At 44.7% G+C, this 21,058-nt stretch overlaps 1 protein-coding gene across 1 annotated transcript; it reads right to left on the bottom strand.

Moving 5' to 3' along the window:
• Window positions 1-9,943: 9,943 nt before the first annotated feature.
• RPS15A (ribosomal protein S15a) lies at window positions 9,944-19,697 on the bottom strand. The gene is made up of 5 exons (XM_015826443.1): window positions 19,663-19,697; window positions 16,908-17,045; window positions 16,254-16,333; window positions 11,986-12,071; window positions 9,944-10,081 (listed from the first exon to the last, which is right to left on the bottom strand). The coding sequence occupies exons 2-5, from the start codon at window positions 17,038-17,040 to the stop codon at window positions 9,988-9,990; spliced, it is 393 nt and encodes a 130-aa protein (XP_015681929.1). The 5' UTR covers window positions 17,041-17,045; window positions 19,663-19,697; the 3' UTR covers window positions 9,944-9,987.
• Window positions 19,698-21,058: the final 1,361 nt, after the last annotated feature.

The raw sequence follows: 21,058 nt of genomic DNA, 5'->3' as shown, positions 1-21,058 counted from the left end.
AGCCTTCAAAGGGGAAACCGAGCTTGACACAAAAACGATCGCAGAATGGAGCATATCGTACAGCTAATGGGTTGAATTTTATTTTTATTTTTCGGCTGTGCGCGACCGCCACCGGCACCAGTGGGCAGTGGTGATGCTGCAAAGTCTGACAGCCCACTGGGATATTGCAAGGAGTCCTCCACTTACAACCACTCGTTTAGCGACGTTTCGAAAATTGCAACCGCTGAGAAGACTGACTTTAGGATTTCACACTAAACGACCGTTGCAGCGTCCCCCTTGGTCACGTGATCCCAATTCAGGCACTTGGCAACTGGCATGTACTTCGGGCGGTTGCATTGTCTCGGGGTCATGTGATCCCCCATTGGCAGCTGGGTTTCTGACAAGCAAAATCCGCCGGGAAGCCAGATCCGCTTCACAATTACACTAACCAAGGAGAGAAGCGACCTAGAACTAAGGAGAAACTTCCTGACAGTTAGAACAATTAACCAGTGGAACAACCTGCCTCCAGAAGCGGTGAATGCTCCAACACTGGAAGTTTTTAAGAAGAGACTGGACAGCCACTTGTCCGAAATGGTATAGGGTTTCCTGCCAGAGCAGGGGGTTGGACTAGATGACCTCCAAGTTCCCTTCCAACTCTGTTATTTTGTTCAGTGTTCCAATATCTCAGGGGCTGCCCCAAAGAAGAGGGAGTCAAGCTATTCTCCAAAGCCCTTGAAGGCAGGACAAGAAGCAACGGATGGAAACTAATCAAGGAGAGAAGCAACCTAGAACTAAGGAGAAACTTCCTGACAGTTAGAACAATTAACCAGTGGAACTCCTTGCCTCCAGTAGTGGTGAATGCTCCAACACTGGAAGTTTTTAAGGAGAGACTGGACGGCCATCTGTCTGAAATGGGATAGGCTTTCCCGCCTGAGCAGGGGGTTGGACTAGATGACCTCCAAGGTCCCTTTTTTATTATTATTATTATTATTATTATTATTATTATTATTATTATTATTATTATTATTATTATTATTATTTATTTATTAATTATTATTACTACTACTACTACTACACAATTCACTTAACAATTGCAGCGATTCATTTAACAACTGTGGCACAAAAAAAAAAGGTCGTAAAATGGGGGGGGGGCAAACTCACTTTACAGCTGCCTTGCTTAGCAATGGAAAATTTGGGCTCAATTGCCGTCATACGTCGAGGACTCTCTGTAACCGATGGTTGAAGATTGGAGGGTCTTGATCTGGTAGCAGGAAAGGATAATGTGAGAAATGGTTCTGTAGTCTTCCCTTTTCATAGAATATTGGATTTATCTCCCTCCAAAAGATAAGTAAGGCTTCTGGGTATAAAATGCTGCATTAACAAATTAGCAGGGCTTCTATTTCCAAAATAAGTATTCGGACAGAATTGCAGACAAGAACTCTTTGCACTCTGTTATTTGTCTTATATACATCCACGTGCTCAATCGTGGCAGTCAAAGTGATTTCGTTTAATTATACATATTTCATCCGTTGCTTTCCACCACCACCACCACCCCATCCCACAAATTGCCCACTAAATGAAAGAGGTCACATCCTCAAAAATTAATTTAATTTGCGGATGGCGCGGGCACGCACGGGTTACATTTCACCGCTCAGAGGCTAATTTCCAGCACTTGGGACCTGAAAAATAAGTCTTTGCAGCTCAAGGCACAGATTCAGTTAAGCAATAAAATTAAAAATTGGAGATCGGCTGTGAATTCATCTTCGGTAATGCCAGAGTACTCCCTTTGGCAGAGCATTACAGCCAGATTTACTGCGCACCAGGTGCCACTAAAAATATTGAAGTGGTCAGACAATGGCGCATTAGAGGCTTGTAAAATCAAAATTGAAGGAGGAGAGGGATGAGAATGGGGTAAAATATCAAATTTTAATGACTTTGCTTCTGAACCGCGGTGAGCCAAGCCAAAGATCCCAATTCCTAGAAAAAGGAACATTTCGCAATGGAGACAGAATAGTAAATATCACCACTTATCCCCTTTCTGGGAGATCTACGTCAACGTTTCTCCTCCTCAGCGACGTAAAAGATGTGTGGACTTCAACTCCCAGAATTCCCCAGCCATGGTTACTTCCCACATCGGTTGCACAGCTCCAGTCTTGTCAATTGCAGAAGTCTGGCAGTCCGAGGAATGCTGGGAATTGAAGTCCACACATCTTTTAAGTTGCTGAGATTGAGAAACACTGAGGCAGACGTTGAATTTCTCAACCAGGCCGCAGAGAAGAGCAACAAGAAGATTAGGGGACTGGAGGCTAAAACATATAAGGAACGGTTGCTGGAATTGGGAATGTCTAGTTTAACGAAGAGAAGGACGAGGGGGGGACATGATAGCAGTCTTCTAATATTTGAGGGGCTGCCCCAAAGAAGAGGGAGTCAAGCTATTCTCCAAAGCGCCTGAAGGCAGGACAAGAAGCAATGGGTGGAAACTCATCAAGGAGAGAAGCAACCTAGAACTAAAGAGAAATTTCCTGACAATTAGAACAATTAATCAGTGGAACAACCTGTCTCCAGAAGTTGTGAGTGTTCCAACACTGGAAGTTTTCTAAGAAGAGACTGGACAGCCATTTGTCAGGAATGGTACAGGAGCTCCTGCTTGAGCAGGGGGTTGGACTAGAAGACCTCCAAGGTCCCTTCCAACTCTGTTATTCTGTTAATTATTTTTCCAAGCAGGGATTTGTTTCATTTCCTCAAACAGCTGATCAGACTGCCAGGAGTTCGATCCTGACCGGTTCAAGGTTGACTCACTGTTCCATCCTTCCGAGGTTGGTAAAATGATGACCTCCAAGATCCCTTCCAACTTTTATTATTATTATTATTATTATTATTATTATTATTATTATTATTATTATTATTATTATTATTATTATTAATCAGTCCTGTAAATACTCCAAACATTCAAACATTGTGACTAAAGAATCATTGTGAGTGGATTAAATGGCAAAAGGATTATGCACATCCTTGGACAGTAACAGTACTTATTATAGATTAAAATGCAATTTTTTGGGTGGGGGGGAATACCATTTCCCTTTTGGGGTGGGGGAGAGTGGCTTATAGTCCCCCACTTATGACCCTGAGCCTCAGAAAAGTGGTAGACCCTATTTTTACACTCCGTTGGCATGGCAGATTGTACAAGTTTTGATCATTGTGTACTAAGACCTTCATATTTTCTTAGAGGGCCAGTTTGGTCTAGCTAGCGGTTAAGGCACCAGGCTAGAATCTGGGAGTTCTAGTTCCACCTTAGGCGTGAAAGCTGGCTGGGTGACTTTGAAGCAATCACCAGGAGATGGTGAGTTCTAGTACCACTTTAAGTATAAAGCCAGCTGGGTGACTTTGGGCCAATCGCTAGGAGACGGTGAGTTCTAGTCCTGCCTTAGGCATGACACTCAAACTGGATGACTTAAAGCCAGCCCAACCTACCTCACAGGACTGTTGTTGTGGGGAAAATAGGAGGAAAGTAGGTCGGATCTGTTTGCCGCCTTGAGCGATTTGTAAAAATAATAAAAGTGGGACACAAATACATACATATTTATGTCCTGGTTGACTCCATGCCCTCTGTTTCCTTCTCCATGTCCATCCCTCACCATCAAGAATGAACCCTTTTCCAAGCTCGTCTCCTCTCAACATCTCCTAGGTGTATTTCACACACATTGTTGTGTATGCTTGTGGGGGAACTGATTCAGACCTTAAGTCTCTTCCCAAGGTGACCTACTCCGCTTCTCTCATTCACGGCAATAAACAAAGTAAATTAGATTCAGTGACATTCTGCTAATTGAGTTGTCCTCTTCTTCTCCCCCCCCCCCAATTCTCCTTGATTGGGCTGAGTCTTTAATTACCAGCTAATCTTGTCAATATGGCAGCCGATGGGCAGAGGGCAGATTGCAGTATTCTAACCGCAGAAAACTAGTGGGTGAGATCTAGTTACTGGGACTCCAGCATCCTCATTGCCTGGAGTTTGGGGGAAATGAGTTAAAAGGTGGTCATTAATTCTCTTGGAATTAGGGAAATGGTCAGACTTTTCATTTTGGTAAATAAAGCTAAGTGATGTTTGGAAGGAAGCCAGTTCTTACAAGATTTTATTGAGGAAAAGCAGAAGAAAAGAGCTAAGTTTGGTGCTGGGGTTAAGGCATCGGCTTAGAAACCAGGAGACCGCGAGTTCTAGTACCACCTAAGGCACAAAGATGATCTCAGGCCAAAGCTGGCTTGGTTTAAGAGATGAAGGTGTTGGACTAGGAGTAAAGAAATCTAGGCCTGTCTTAGGCATGAAAAGCCAATTGGATGACTTTGGGCCCAGCACCAGAAAATTGTGAGTCCTAGTCCTGCCTTAGACACAAAGTCAGCTGGATGATCTTGGACCAATCACCAGGACGCTGTGAGTTCAAGTCCCGCCTTAGGAATGACAGCCATTTAGGTGACATTGAGCCAGTCACACTGTCTCAGCCCTAGGAAGGAGGTAATGGCAACAACCCCCCCCCCCCAAAAAAAAAACCTTGCCAAGAAAATGGCAAGGACTAATCCAGATAGGTAGTTGCCAAGAGTGAAAAAGTGACTCAAAAGCACACACAAAGTGTTAAACTACAACTCCCATTGGCTAGGCTATCTGGGCAGGGAAGGGTTTGAATTCAAACCACATGGAGGATGGAGAGATTAGTAGGAAAGGCTGTTTGGTGTGGTGCTAATTTAAAAAACAACAACCAACCCAAACAAAGTATGTGGCCGTTTCAAGCCATCTGATTTTGTTTAACTCTCCCTTCTGCGTTTCATTATGTCTCGTTATGTAAAACCTTCCGGTTGGATTATTAAGAAGACGAGACAAATGCTGATGACAAATGTATTCATGAGAAGAATAAAGTAAAGAAACAAAAGGCAGCCTTTTTTTTTTTTTAAAGGCTAATAAAAAAAAGAAGCAAAAACCGCACAAGGTTATTGAAAATTTGAGTCTTTATTAGAAGCTAGCAAATTGCCGAAGAGGTACTTTAAAAGCGAAGCCAGAATTTTGATTAAAATGGCACTAAATCAAGGCCTCCCTTTATAGCTTCCCGTGAAATAAATGGGGCACTTTGCTTCTCATGTCCCAGCCAAGAGGAATGTCACCCAAACTATGACATATCTTATTGCATTGCGGAAATTGCCCATCATGTCTGGCTTTTGGATAAAATAACAAAAGACTCAAGCTTATGAGAGGTTTCATTAACCTCGACTTAGGATGCTATACAAGTAGATTGTGGTTGTTTTTTTTAATCACATTGGATCTGCCGTCCATTAGGAGCAAAATATTGTCGCTTCGGGAGATTAGCCTTCTTCATCCTGGATGCCCACCGAAGGAGTGGGCTTCTAATTCCCAGAATCCCCCAAGCAACATGGACTTGGAGGTGAAGGCCATCCATCTGAACGGACAAGCAAAGCAGGAAAGGCACGGTAGGGAACACGTAGGTTAAAAAAAAAAATAATCCTTTCCCGCAGTCTTAAAAACGAGTCCTAAGGTCCTAAAAACCAAGACACCCGTCAGAAGCAGAGAGGTAATGGAGAATTTGGTTTCATTAGACTTAACCACACCGGCAGGGGATTATAGGGCCTTGAGTCCGCCACAGCTGGAGAATGGTATGTATGCTTTCCCCATGTGTGTGTGTCTGTGTTTGTTGTGTACCACAGGAATCAAGGGTGGTTGATTGGCCTGCTCCAAATTTGGGGAAGGGGTTTAACCAGCGTGCGTGGGGGTATTACTGGGTGGGGGTCAAAAAAGTCAAGATGGCAGCCGCGGCAGGACAATGAAAGCTCAGCTGTTCTAAATGGCTTCAGAGAGGCATGTTCTACTGCCTCAACTAGAGAAATAAGTATGTCTAACCTAACAAAGGACTAGGGATGATACAATAACAATCTTCCAGTACTGGAGGGGCGGAGGAGTTGACTTATTCTCCAAAGTATCTGAGGACAGGCCAAGAAGTAACGGATGGAAGGTTATCAAGGAGAGAAGCAACCTAGAAATTTCCTAACAGAGAGAACAATCAACCAGTGGAATGGCTTGCCTCCAGAAGTTGTGGGTTCTCCATCACTGGAGGTTTTAAAGGAGAGATTGGACAGACATTTGTCTGGAACAGAATAGGGTCTCCTGCTTGAACAAGGGGTTGGACTAGAAGACCTCCAAGGTCCCTTCCAACCGTATTATTCTATGTTCTAACCACCAAAGAGCCCTGGGGGATTTGAGGTGGGTCTCTTTCATAGGAAAGGACGAGTTATGTTGGCTTTTACAATGGACTGGGAGATCCTGGTACTACATCCTACTTAAGACACGGATGCTCTCTGGGAAACTTGGGGCCAATCCTACTTTTTCCAGCCACTTTAGGGAAAATTGTGTCCTATGAGCATAGCTTTCCACTCTGGAACCAATAAGGCAGGATATAAATATAATGGATAACTTTTGTTTTGCTTCCGTCTTCCCTTATTATGGAATCCATTCGTCAGTTCCTCTGCAGTTCCAACTTGTTTTAAGTATTCCACGAACTGCAATAGAAGACAGTCAGTGGACTGTGAAATGGGAAGAGACACTGCCATGTTTTTGAAGCCGAAACAAAGGGCTTGCGCCCTCTTCCATCCCAAGGAAAACAGCTGGTTGACTGCCTTTCTGGAATATTGTTGTGATTCCCAGTAAGTTTTCCACTTGGTCCCGTAAGAACAAATCTAAAAAGCCGATCGAGTGGAGGTATGCATTGAACTTTCATGTAATAAGCCAAGTATTTCCAAGGGAGAAACTTGGAAAAAAGTACGATATTTTCCAACTATTTTTTCCAACATGTCAACAGAGTATAATCTGAATTCTTGGGTATGGTTTTGATCTAGCTTATTTTTCCTTTACACGGTAGTCCTTGACTTTCAACCATTTGTTCAGTGACCGAAGTTACAACAGCACTGAAAAAAGTGACTCACGACTGGTTTTCACGCTTAACGACCGTTGCAGAATTCTCATGGTCACGTGATCAAAATTCAGATGCTTGGCAACTGGCATGTATTTATGCCAGTTGCACTCTTCCAGGATCACGCGATTATCATTTGCAAACCTTCCCAGCTGGCGTCCAGCAAGCAGTCAATGGGGGAAGCCAGTTTCGCTTAATGACTGCACGATCCCCTTAACAACTGCAGCGAGTTGCTTAACTGTGGCAAAAAACTGAGGCAAAACTCACTGAACCCCCAGCTTGTTTAGCAGCAGCAGCAGCAATTTGGGGTTCCGTTATGATCCTAAATCGAAGACCATCTAGACCAGGGATAGGCAACCTTGGCTCTTTTATGACTTGTGGACTTCAACTCCCAGAATTCCTGAGCCAGCATGGGGGAACTATGGCCCCTTCATGACTCGTGGACTTCAACTCCCAGAATTCCTGAGCCAGCATGGCTCAGCTTGGAAACCTCTCCCTTTCCCCTCAGCAAGGCTGGCTCAGGAATTCTGGGAGTTGAAGTCCACGAGTTATAAGAGAGCCAAGGTTTCCCACCCCACGAGCCATGCTGGCTCAGGAATTCTGGGAGTTGGAAGTCCACAAGTCATAAAAGGGCCAAGGTTCCCCACCCCTGATCTAGACTTTGCCCCTAGATCAGAATTTGGCTGAAATTTGGCTGTACCAAATAGAACACACTAGAGTTTCCTTGACGTCATCATGCAGCCGTGCTGGCTAAAATCAGGGTTTGGTTCCTTTGTAGGTCAGCTAGAGGATAAAAGACAGTGACAAACAGCATTAAAACAAGACGAGCAAAATAACATCCAAAGCAATTATTCTCCATTTCCAACGTAGGGAATTTAATGGGCCATTATTTTGACCCCATTGTGAAGTCTGTGTTTATTCTTTTTAAGACTTTCCTCAGCTTGATCCTGCAGCTCTTCCAAAGATGCATGCATCGTTCATGATCCATCCATCTTGCTGGTGGTCCGTCCCCTTTTTCTCTTCCCTTTCACCTTTTCCAGAGATAGCTGGGTCTTTGGATGTGCCTGAAGTAAAATGAAGCTGATCTTCTGCTCCTCAAGTGAGAACTCTTGGCTTTTCTCGGGACAATCCACTGGTTTTCTTGGCTACGGATGGTGTTCTCTGGGAGAACTCTCCACCGACGTTCAAAAGCATCAATACAATGTGCCATTGTCGGCGTAGGCAAAACTGTAAACTTACCCAGTCAGAATAAAATTTTCCAGATACAACTGGGACTACAAAGCCCCAAATTTCTAATCAGCGTGGAAGTCAGATGGCTATGTAATCTGAGAACTGTAGTCCCTACCCATCTGGAGAACATCTGGGGAAAAGGTTGAGAGAATTACCAACAAACTTGGGAGGAATTCTGGAAATTGCACACTTGACTAAGTTTGCATAGCATTTAACACAAGACCTAAAGCATCTTCTAATCTGACTCTTGACACTTTTGCTGTGTTGAGTTTTGGAGCCTTGGACAGGCAATGACCAGATTTTGGAAAACAAGTGAAAAAAGTTTAAGTTTCTATAAAACCATTTCTGAGTCTCCTGGAGACCAAGAGCGCCCTCTGCTGAGATTGAAATTCTTCTCGCTCATACATCAGTTTGCTTGCCGATTAAAATAAAGATGCTGGAAGGGGAATTCTGGGAGTTGAAGTGCCCATAGCTTAAGAGTTGCCAAGATGGAAAAAAACTGAGCTAGGGTTTAATACAGGTAGTCCTCAACGTACAACTACAATTGAGCTCAAAACTTCTGTTGCTAAGTAAGAGTCTTGAGTGAGTTTTGCTCCGTTTTACGACCTTTTTTGCCAGTTTTTAAGTGAATCACTGCAGTTGTTAAGGTAGTAACACGGTTGTGAAGTGAATCTGGCTTCCCCATTGCTTGTCAAGTTATAAAAGCAGATCACATGACCCTGGGATGTTGCAACCGTCATAAGTATGAACCGGTTGTCCAGCATCTGAATTTTGATCACCTGACCAGGGGGATGCTGCAACGGTCCTGAGCGTCATAAATCTCTTTTTTTCCCCCAGTATTGTTGTAACTACAATCACTAAACGAATGATTGTAGGTTAAGGACTACCTGTATAGTGCAATATAGAAAAGTCTGGACACATGGATGGATACTTGAGATAAGGGAGGCCTGTTCTGTGAAAAACTTCGCTCGAGTTATATGAAAAGCAAGGAAATTTAGTCTATGCCAGGGGTAGGCAACCTTGGCTCTTTTATGATCCGTGGACTGCAACTCCCAGAATTCCTGAGCCAGCTGTGCTGAGGGGAAAGGGAGAGGTTTCCAAGCTGAGCCACACTGGCTCAGGAATTCTGGGAATTGAAGTCCACCAGTCATAAAAGAGCCGAGGTTGCCTACCCCTGCGGAAAAGTTGGCATGGCACAGGGAAAAAAAAACCCACTCTCATTTTGATTACAAATACATCACCAAAGAAAGTAGAAGATAGAGAAAAGTCAGTCAATCCATATACTACTGTTAGAAATAAATTTTCCATCACAAGTTTCAGTTTCACTTGAAAAAAACAAAACCTGAAATAATAGAAAACGAAGAAATACAGTCAATTTTTTTTTTCACCAGGAGGGAAAATTATTGCAATAACCATTAAACGCAAGCAGCTTTGCCAGGAAACATGGGAAAAATGGGAATACAGAGGAACATTTAACTTTAGGGCTTCCCGTGGTGGGCCAGACCATTATGCAGAGAGAAGAGCGGGTTTTAACTTCAGTGTTAGAATTGCTCTTCTGCAAACACCACGGTGAAGACTACCCCTACTAGCAGTTGCATAAAGTACCTAAGATCCAAGGCACGGATTTACTTCGGCACCTTGTATTGTCATTGCTATTATCTAAAAAAACATGGCTACTTTAGGTAGGGTGACACATGTAAGAGGAAAATATTCTAGGCACTTGCTGAATACTGACCCGTAAGGATTCACTTCAAGAGACTGGCTGCAAAGAGTCCTTTTGAACAATTTATTAATTTGTCTGCTTTTTTTTACAAGTTTAGAAAAAGAAACCCAGGATTTTCCCTCCTGTGTGCTTTCGCCTCGCTTCCTCGTGATCCATGATGCCGGCTGACGTGGTCAGGACAATGTACCTAGTGAGAGAGGATGGAGAGGCTGGTGAAAAAGATGGCCTGGGGCTTATTCCGGGGCACAAAATCATGACTTGGCTTGGAAGAACCGATCCTCTAGAACAGTGGTTCTCAACCTTTTTAATGCCGCGACCCCAACCGGTCATAAGTCGAGGACTAAACCGGTCATAAGTCGAGGACTAAACCGGTCGTAAGTCGAGGACTACCCAACCGGTCGTAAGTTGAGGACTTTCCCTGCCCGGGAGCGCCGCACATGCGTGGTTTCGCCCCCTGCGCCGGCCGAGGTGTAGCTGGCAAGCGGCAGAGACGCAGCAGCCCGACCACCAGCTGGCCCAGCTCTAGGAAGGTAAGGCACCCGCCGGAAAAGGGGAAAAAATGGCGGACAGCCTTGCTTGGCGACCCCCGTGAAATGGTCGATCGACCCCAAATGGGGTCGCGACCCACAGGTTGAGAACCGCTGCTCTAGAAGAATAAAAGCTCTGCCACAGGGCTGTGTACATTCACTGGGGCCAATTTTGCAGCCCCCCCCCCCTCAAAGCCCCCCGGTTGTAATGCCCAAATAGGACAGCAAAATCTCGTTTGGCAATTGAATCCTCCAATTTTAGGAGAAAAAAAAAAGCCAAAGCAAGTGCTTCTGATAAGCTTTAAGGTAATTTATTTGCACGTTGTTCATTTGTACCCTGCCTTTATTATTTTTTACAAGTAATTCAAGGCAGCGAACTTATCTAACAAAACTTCCTCGTGATCCCACCACCCTGTGAGGTGGGTTGGGCTGAGAGAGAAGAACTGGCCCAAAGCCACCCAGATGCTCTCGTGCCTTTGCTGGCACTAGAACTCACTGTCTCCTGGTGACTGGCCCAAAGTCACCCACAGCTAAGGAAAAATGTGAACTCACAGTCTCCCTCTTTCTAGCCTAAGTGCCTTAACTGCTAGACCAGTGGTTCTCAACCTTTTTAATGCAGCGACCCCCAACCGGTCGTAAGTCGAGGACTAAACCGGTCGTAAGCCGAGGACTACCCAACCGGTCGTAAGTCGAGGACTTTCCCTGCCCGGGAGCGCTGCGCATGCGCGGTTCCGCCCCCTGCGCTGGCCGAGGCGTAGCTGGCAAGTGGCAGAGACGGAGCAGGCCGACCACCAGCTGGCCCAGCCCAAGGGAGGTAAGGCACCCGCCGGAAAAGGGGGAAAAATGGCGGACAGCCTTGCTTGGCGACCCCCGTGAAGTGGTCGATCGACCCCAAATGGGGTCCTGACCCACAGGTTGAGAACCACTGTGCTAGACTAAACTGGCTCTCTTGTTCATCCCCAACATAAGCTCAATTTTGCCCCTGTAACTCCAATCACCAGATATACCAGCTTCAGCTCCACAGGGATGAAAAATATATATATCAGTAAATAACCGCCAATCCCTTAGGCCAGGGGTAGGCAACCTTGGCTCTTTTATGACTCGTGGACTCCAACTCCCAGAATTCTGGGAGTTGAAGTCCACGAGTTATAAAAGAGCCAAGGTTGCCTACCCCTGCCTTAGGCCAAAAACTGTTGCTCGTTCTATCCCTACAAACCAATTGTGTATTTAAATTTGTGAAGCCCACATCTTGCAAATGTCAGAGTAAAATAACTGGGAAGCTGCTACCCAAAGCTGCACAGAGTAGCCGAGCTGAACAGCTGAACGGAGCTTAGCTCAAATTTAAAATGGGAAGCTTCTAGCCTAAGACGTGTTCACAGCATAGAGTGAACCCGTTTTAAGAAGCCAGAGTGCCATTTTTGCTCTCCGCGAAGTTCTAACAAGAAGCAGGAACGACGACAGGAGGAGCAAAGGCCGGGCTCAAAGTAGCCGATCACCTTCCCATCTTTGGGCAATTTCATTTTTTTTTTCTCAGCAAGTTTTTTCCCTCTTGACTCATGCTTACCCGAACTGACGTGAAGGCAGCAGGTTGTTCTGCCACTTTTCCAAGTCTTTCAGCTGGACATCGAATCTGGGACTGATCACACCGCACTGTCCAAACGGAGACCGGGAAGAAAGCAAGGAAGGACACTTGATACTGGTGCACACATAGTGGCTTAGGCAATTGTTATACTGTCCTATCTGGCCTCAGAGCTCTGGATAAGTCATCACAGCCTTCCCTCTTCTATCCTACCCAGAGACTTCCAGTAGTAGTTGTGAAGAGGTAATGCAACAGACAATGGGACAGAAAAAGGGTATTAGGGAACGCAATCCTGGAAAGTAATTCCGTTCTTTATTTTTTTTCGGATATAAATGTAAAGGAACAAATTTAGGTAGCCAATGATGCTGGCTACTTGGCACATGTAACACTACTGCAGCATAAAAAGCACTGGTTTGCATTCTGCTTTAGGGTGCAAGTCAAGGTGCTGGGGGTCACCTGCAAAGCTCTCTCTGACTTGGGACCACGTTACTTGAGGGACCGGCTTTCCCCAATGGCTTCTACCTGTCTAATCTAAGATAGGCATGCCCTGGGTCCTGTTGGCTAAGGAATGCCAGAGGGTGGATCCCTAACGCCCACCCCATGGAACATTTGCCCTCCGACCGTGCCCAAACTTGGGACCCTGAGTATGTGTGAAACGACCTGTCTCCTGGCTGGATTAGCACTGCAAATTCTTGCAAATCCTATTTACAGGGAACACACCTGCGTTATCACTAGTTAAGACCACATGCTTTCTTTCAAATGCCATTCCAAAATATTTAGACTAGACTGGGGTTAACTGTAGGGGGTGACAACTTCCTATGAACGTATTCCTATGGTTTTCTTATATCTTCTTCTTGTGTCTATTTGCCTTAGTTTTGTATTTTTGATTCGGTCACACAACTAGCTCAATAAAGTTTCTATTCTATTCCCGGCGGATTGTGACATTTTTCTCAACGGCTAGGTATTTTAATTTTTTGTACTTAGGGCGCCATTGTTTTTTTACTTGATACTGTTCGCTAACCAGAGTCACCTGTTACGATGGACAGCTATAAAAATTAAGTAGATAAATGAAAAATATATTTATTCGCTGTGGCGCTCAAGAATAGGACAAGAAACAACGGGTGGAAGCTTTAGCATGATCCAAACTCAAAAACAATTAATGTCCTGACTAACGAGAGAGATTAAGAGCAGAACGTGCTGCCTCCTGGAGTTGTGGTTGTTCAGAAGAAAACTGGAGATTTTCTAAATAAGTCTGGACAGACACTTGTCTGGAATGATCTGAGAACTGCTGTGCTGGTAGAAAAATCCCTTCCAATTCTATGATTCTTTCATTCTCACCCAGCAACTGCAGAAAAAAACTTTCTGGACACCGCCCAGCCGTAACACCAACACAAACTCGCAGCGTTCTACACATACAGCCACTACAAAATGATGGGATATGAAATTACAGAGCTGCCCCTAAAGACGCTGAATTTAAAGCACAATAAACTCTCCAACACACTGGGGCACCCAGAAGAAACCGCGACGCACAAATCTCGTTTTGTGTCTAGCTTTAGCACACAACTCTGCTTTTAGCCTCATAAATCCACAAGCCAGCCGGTCTGCAAAAAAGAACCATCCTTAACGCAGAGAAGACAGCAGCCATGAATCTCACAGCTACTGCAGGGGTGTTTGGGTCTGCCAGGAGGGAGAATCGTTAACGCCGCCTTTTACTGGCATTATAGCTGCACTTCACTCGCTCTGGGCAAACCTGAAAAGCAATTAACTTTCCCTTGCCCATGCCAAGGTAGGAAGGCATCTCTCAGCAGCCGGGCAGCGACCCAGGCTTCTCTTTCTCTGGCTCCAAATGTGGCCCAAAGGGTGATTCGACACTGCAGAGGCATACAACACTGCAATCCTGGTCAATCACTCGGGCAAGGAAAGCTAGTGGGCTCAATAGTTAAAGATGCTGAGCTTGACAGCTAGAAAGCGGACAGCCCAGGTTCGCGGCCCGAGCACCGCGTGACGGGCTGAGCGCCCGTTCCTTGGCCCAGCGCCCGCCAACTGAGCAGTTTGAAAGCCTGCCAATGCAAACAGATAAATAGGTACCACTTTGGTGGGAAAGCAATAGCATTCCTGTGCCTTGGAGTATAGTCATGCTGGCCACAGGACCACAGACAATGCTGGCTCCCCGGCCAAGAAAAAAAGATGAGCACCACACCCTAGAGCAGAGGTCCCCAACCTATTGGGTACCAGGGACCGGTTCCTTGGAGAGGCTTTTTCCATGGACCGGAAAGTGCGTGGTTGTGTGTGCTGCCTGCATCTTGCGGATGGGGCTTTGCTTGTTTGTGTGGACCGGTTGCTGGCATGCCGCGGCCCGGTACTGGTCCATAGAGCGGGGGTTGGGGACCCCTGCCCTAAAGTCAAAAAGGACTGGACAGGGAAACCTTTACTTTTATACTGTAATCCTGGTCAATCATTCAGGCAATGGGACCCCAACATCCTGCTTGCACCAGTGGGCTAAGTCAGCTTGCTGAGTGGGCCTCACCGCCTAAAAAGCATCTGAACTCGCTTTTCCCCTTGGGTTCCTCATTTCTGGACCGCGGAACCTAAAGCTGAAGACTTGCAAGATGAAATGCAGGATCCTTAAGACGCAAATAAAATTGTTCCAATGCCAAGAATAAACAGCTCAGTGCTAGGTTTAAAACGAGCTCATGATCACAGAAGCAGCATGATTTTCATGGAATTTCTTCCTCTAGCAAGCCATCCCAAAAAAAAAAGGAGGGGAAATGATGAACAGTTATGACTGTCTCAAAAGTTTCATTGTTTTATGCTTTTCCTTTTGCTTAGTGCTAATTTGGGGGATAGAATCCACAGCTACAGCCACATGGCAGTTACTCCAGTAAGAAATAATCCAGATCTTTGAGACAAATTAACAGAATGAAATTTGAATGAGTAGAATTGAGGGAAGTAACTTGAGTTTGACGAGACTACGAATGACTAGCAATCCTCCAGGAAGAGGAACAATGTTTGGGCAACACTATTTGTTTCAACCTTCCTAAAAATGAATTTCTGATTTTTTTTAAAAAAAAGGGCCATCTAGAAGTCTTCCTGTTATGAGAACATCCCCCCCCCAAAAAGGGGGGGGAGCTAGCTTCTAGCAAGATTTATAAAAGACTATTTAGAATTCATGTTTGCTCATGCATGGGAGAAGGAAGAATGCCTGTATAGATTAAACGGATTTATCATTCTAATAATTCAGCACAGAACTGAAAATTTATCACTGGAGCCGTTCCATTTGACCTTTACAGGAAACCAGAAAAAGTAATCACTCTCTTGTCTGACTCAGAGATACAGAATTCACAGATGAAGTTGTGAAAGATTTGTCTCCTAACAATCTTAGGCTGTTTTCCATAAACATGTCACTTCGGTTTTTTTCTGGGAAGTCCGTTTCATAAACACTTCAATAATCCCGCAAAAATCCCGCCATCAGTCTTCGGGCTGTTCAAGATATCTAAGCCTCCACTGAAGCTTCTTAAGCTTCCAGGATGGAGACGACTTATCAAGCCGTCAAGAAATCTGATAAAATGGCAGGTGAAGAGATGGCTTTAATTTGCTTTCTGACGTGGCCTGTTAAAATAGGCACTGCTACATGAGCAGCGATTTCCAAGACCTGGAGCAGAGCAAAAGACTGTGACACTGTTGCTTAGCGTTACTCCATCCTGACAATCCCAGTGTTGTTTTCCCAAAAGACAAGTGGACTTTCTTGTTTTTTTCTTTCTTTCTTGAAAACGTTTTGCTTCTCATCCAAGAAGCTTCTTCAGTTCTTCAAAAGCCAAGAAAGTCCAGTTGCCTTTTGGAAAAGCGCTTCTGGGACAACCATGATCTGGATGATTGAGAATCTGCATAGACCGCCATCCTGGCTGTTTAAGGAACATTAGTGACTGATGCTATGAACCTGTCCTTGTCTTTTGCTAACGGCAAGAAGCCACACAATTTTACCCTGCTAATTTTAGGGAACTGGCTAGGATGGGAGTGGACACCCTTCTCCTTGCTCTCCATCGGTCTTCCTTGTGTGTCATGTCTTTTAGAGTGTAATCTGAAGACAAGATGGAGCCACCATTCTTTTAGGTCAAAGCACATGGACAAAAAGCTTCAAATCCAATGGACACATGTGCTCCACAGTGGCAATTTTCCGTCAAGCGAGACAGATTTAAATACTGGCAAAATGTACATCTTCCCAAAATTCATTTGAACCCAGCTTAAATTCTTACCTTGTTAAGCCTGCCTGTGAGATTCACAACAATTTTCCCAGCTCTGTGGTCATCAATGATCTCAAATTCACCTATGTAGCCTGTGAATTCAAGAACACAATCCGTTACTTTCAACGTCTTAATCCAAATCGAGAACCAAAACACCGGGCGCTCTCTGGGATGGAACAAACCCAATCATTTGTTATTTCACAGTAGCATTCCTTAAGTTAGTGAGATCCACACTAGAATACAGGCCAATACCAGATTGGGTCAGGAAGCCCAGAGTTCAAATCCCTGCTTATTGAGACCTCATAAAATTCACAGACTCCATTCAGATACCAATACAGGCAGTCCTTGACCTACAGCCACTCATTTAGCAACTGTCCAAAGTTACACAGGCCCTGAAAAAGAGTGACTGGCAGTTTTGTCCTCATGACCCTTGCAGCATCCCTACATGGTCAAAAATCGGATGCTTGGCAACTGGCAGGGGGGAAAAAGTTATAAAATTGGGCACAACGCATTTAACAAGCTCCGTCTTCCCAACTTTTTTAATCGGTCTTCCCAACCCAAAGATTGATGCTTTTTTTTGGACCGTTTCTAACAGCCCGAGGTAGCGTGCAAGGCCGAGTGTTTTCCAAAATACTTACACGTGAGTTTGTACGTCCTGGGACTTACCGTGTTTCATCATCACAGTTAAGAACCGGACAATTACTTTGGAGCACGGCCTGATGAGAACTTGACGCTTTCCACGTTTCTCTGCATTGTTGATGCTTTTAAGCGCATCTGCCAGAACATTCATGCGCACCATGATGCCTGTATAAACGACACAAACATTTGAGAGCATGTCAGGAGTCTAGAATTGCAAAGGATGCTTTAACACAGGGTGGCCTGACTATCGCTGAGGTCCCCCCAAGACCCTCTTTAAGATTTTATAAATCGAAAATTATTTGCTAGCCTCTACTGAAAAATAATACAATATTAAAATCCCCTCCCACTATTAAGAAGCCATAGTGGCAGCAAATGCATCATTTTTTTTATATTTAATATGACATATATCAATAAACACAACCCATACCAACAAAAACTCTTTTTGGGGGTCCTCCATAATGTTTAAAAGTGAAAAGGGATCCCGAGAGAAAAAAAAAACTTAAGAAACATTGGTTTTAAATAGGTTGCTTACATATGTTCAGTGCAACACCAAACGCTACAAGATTGTTTAAAATTCCACTTTTGAACACACAAAGGCTGACAAGCAATATAATGAATTACATGCACTAACTGTGTAATCCCCAAGAAGTATGTTGTATACAACAAAGTAGTGAATTCAGTAAAGACATTAAATGTAATTTCGTTCTTAATAGTGTTGAATGGGGGGTAATAAATGATAAGCTTGTTCGGGTTGCAACTTCCATCCTAAGGCCCAGCTATCCTACAAAACAAACTGTCTTCCAAACTCAGCAAATATTACACTAAAAAAGCATTATTTGAATAAATTATTTGTAAATTCAAATTCAATTGTCAGAGCAAACATCCAAAGCATGTTACAGATCAAGCCAAATCATCTCTTAAAGTAGCTGCTTTTTCACCTGATTCCTTTTAAAAAATAGTCTATAAATTTCTTATGTTCAGCATCTAAAGTACTGATTATACACTAAATTAATTCAGGCCAAGTTAAAGATAAAGTTCCACAGCCTTTAATGTAACACTGTTTACCTATTTTCTCCAGTTAAAAAGTTTGGCTGGATTGTGCCCAGAATTTCTAAACAAAAATGATAAAATGCTATTTAAAAAAAAAAAAGTTTGAAAGCCATGGCACAAAAATAACCCAAAGTGTGAATACTTATTTGCGGAAAGTTGCACCAATCCAGGATGATAAAATCTAAATTTGGCTCACTCTTGTGAGCTAGTCCACAAGTATTATTCAAAACCAGTTATTTCAGCAATAGTTAAGTTTGAATACAAAAAAGCTTTCAGATCTTGACTTCACAAAGTATTCTGTGATCTCTTTTTGGTACAGATCAAAGAAAACTTTTCAAATGCAAACCAAGATGAGTTACAACAGAAGTGTGGAACCTTTTCTTGGCAGATATTATCAAAAACTTGCTCTGAACGGCACAAATTAATTGATACCAAAATGCAGATTAAACTGGTAATATCTTCCTGAAACATTATCATTAAATACTGAATTTAGAAAGGACCACGTTTTCTCCTTATCCAAAGGCATGAACTAGTTTTTGTCTATGTTGAAAGTTATTATTTGAAAGTTATTATTTTGCATATGTACACAAGGGTGCATTATGCTTCATTTCTTTTCAGGACAAAAGTTGCAACCCAGAGCAAGTTCTGGTCCCTATTCTGTGGATTTATCCCTTCAATATCTGCAAAAGAGCTTAAAGCCAAGCAAAACATCATGGGAAGTTGGTTACATTTTTTTTTCCTACACAGCAGACCATCCCAAGCTTATATCTCTCCCAGGTGCATGTCCCGACAAGTCCCCATACTACAACCACCATGTTGCTTGGGAAAATCCAGGGAGTGTTGTGCAGCAGTGCATTTGAAGCAACCACAGGATGGATCCCTGTGCAGGATGTGGCATGGATGTAAACGGAAGAATGTCAGCATCGGGAGGCAGAAGGCTCCCCAATACAAATGGCAAAAAACAAAACAAAACCCAACAACACTTGAGACTTCAAATAGGGTTTTTTGCCCATAATTCTGCCCTCAACCATCATGGAAGACAAGGCTACGCAGGACGGGCACTTGGCAACAAGTCGGGACAGCCCACTTTACAAACTTGGGGAAAGGGGGAAACCAGCCCCCCCCCCCCGCCCCAGCAAGAGATGCAAGGCGTCTCAGCCCCAAGGCAAACCTAGGTTTGGCTGCAGCATCGCCCCAGATTCCTGGCTCAGTTTATAGAGGGGTTTCTCTAGCCAGGATTGCCCCTTTCCAGCTTGCCCCCCCCGCCCCTAACCAAGGTTTTAGAGGGGGCTGCTTTGCACTGCACTGCCCTCCACCAGCCTGTTCCCACAACGTGCTTTAACCCGGGCATTAATAACCCACGTCCTGGGTTCACACGACACGTGGTTAACCTAGCGGGGAGGGAACTGGGCTCTGAAGTTCGGGCCAGCCCGTCTCGGCCTCCCTTCCTCCCAGCTGAGGCCTGTCCCGCTGCCTCAAGCCAGCTTGCCTTCCAAGCTCCACTCCCAGGCATTCCTCTCCCAACCAGACGCCGCCGCCGCCGCCGCCACCCCCCGGCTGGGTTCAGGCCGGCGCCGCCAGGGCCAGGAAGAGCGCGGCTTCCTCCGAAAGAGCCGAGCGAATCGAGCGGAGCCCCGGCTTGCCGGGACCGGCGTTCCAACGGGCCGAGGAGGCGGGATGGAGGCGATGCGGGACGGATCTTAGCGGGGACCCAAAGCGTCTCGTTACTCACCAGGGCAGCAAGATGGCGGAAAAAGGAAGGCGGCCGCGCGCGCGCGGGGTATTATGGGAATTCGAGGCGGCAAGAGAACCAGGAAGGAGCGGAGGCAGAGAGAACTTCCGGATCCAGCCTTCCGGATTCCCCCATGCGTCGGGTAATGGGCTTGGGAGACTATAGAGAATGGAAAGGCAAGAGGGGTCATCTTTGTTTGGGCTGCGGTGAACAGGAGCTCGTTTTCAATTCCGCCTCCAGCCCAGGGGATTTTTTTTTTGTTTTTTTTTTCCGGGTGGGAAGAAAGGAATGTTAAGGCAGTGGTAGGCAACCTTGGCTCTTTTATGACTCGTGGACTTCAACTCCCAGAATTCCTGAGCCAGCGTGGCTGGCTCAGGAATTCTGGGAGTTGAAGTCCACGAGTCATAAAAGAGCCAAGGTTGCCTACCCCTGTGTTAAGGGAATTGCAAAGCACAACACGGTTGCCCTGCAACCCACAAAGTAGTTTAGGATAACACCGGATCATGGCAATGGTTTACGCAATTTTAAGGGGTTTCTTTATTGAGAAATGTAAAGATTTAGTTCGCTGAAGAAAATCTTTTCTAAGGTTCATGCAGCAAGGATCTGCATCTTGTAGTAAAATCTGTAAAAGCTGCTAACAGTAGACCAGGGGGTCTTCAAACTTGGCCCTTTTATGACTTGTGGACTTCAACTCCCAGAATTCCCCAGCCAGGCACGCTGGCTGAGGAATTCTGGGAGTTGAAGTCCACAAGTCAAAAAAAAGGGCCAAGTTTGAAGACCTGATATAGACTTTAAGAGTGGACTTCAACTCCCAGAATTCCTCAGCCAGGCACGCTGGCTGAGGAATTCTGGGAGTTGAAGTCCACAAGTCACAAAAGAGCCAACTCTGAAGACCTGATATAGACTTTGAGTGGACTTTGCCCGATACCACCACACCACAGACCATAGTTTATAGACAATAGATGGTTTTTCGCTTCCAAAGTCCAACCGTATTTTTAAAACGTTGCATGAAATAATGGTTCTATTGATATTGACCCGAGGAACTGGACCAGCTTGGTGTCCTCCAACTGTGTTGAACTGCAAGGTCCGTGTCCCAAGTTGAAGTGGCTGGTGATTGGCACCAAGAAGTGTTGGGAGGATACCTCAATGAAATATTTCATTTTTTTAAATTTCGGTGAGAATTTTTTACCCAGATAGATCTTTTCGTCATCAGCTTAACCCCACGTTGTGTTCAAAGTAGAATCATCTTTCCAAAGACGGAGGGGAAGTGATCAACAGATGTCTTTAGCAGTTGTAGACCTAAGCTGGGGTCCAACATTGGTATGCAAATGGAGCCCCAAGCAAACAGCTTGTCAACAAGTAAAGAGCAAGTTAAGAAAAAGTGAGAAGAAAATGA

This window comes from Protobothrops mucrosquamatus, unplaced genomic scaffold, assembly GCF_001527695.2.
Source record: "Protobothrops mucrosquamatus isolate PMUCROS unplaced genomic scaffold, P.Mucros_1.0 scaffold_209, whole genome shotgun sequence".
NCBI classification, from domain to species: Eukaryota; Metazoa; Chordata; class Lepidosauria; order Squamata; family Viperidae; genus Protobothrops; species Protobothrops mucrosquamatus.
Note: the sequence above shows the minus strand (reverse complement) of the source record. Positions and strands in the feature narration are given on the sequence as shown.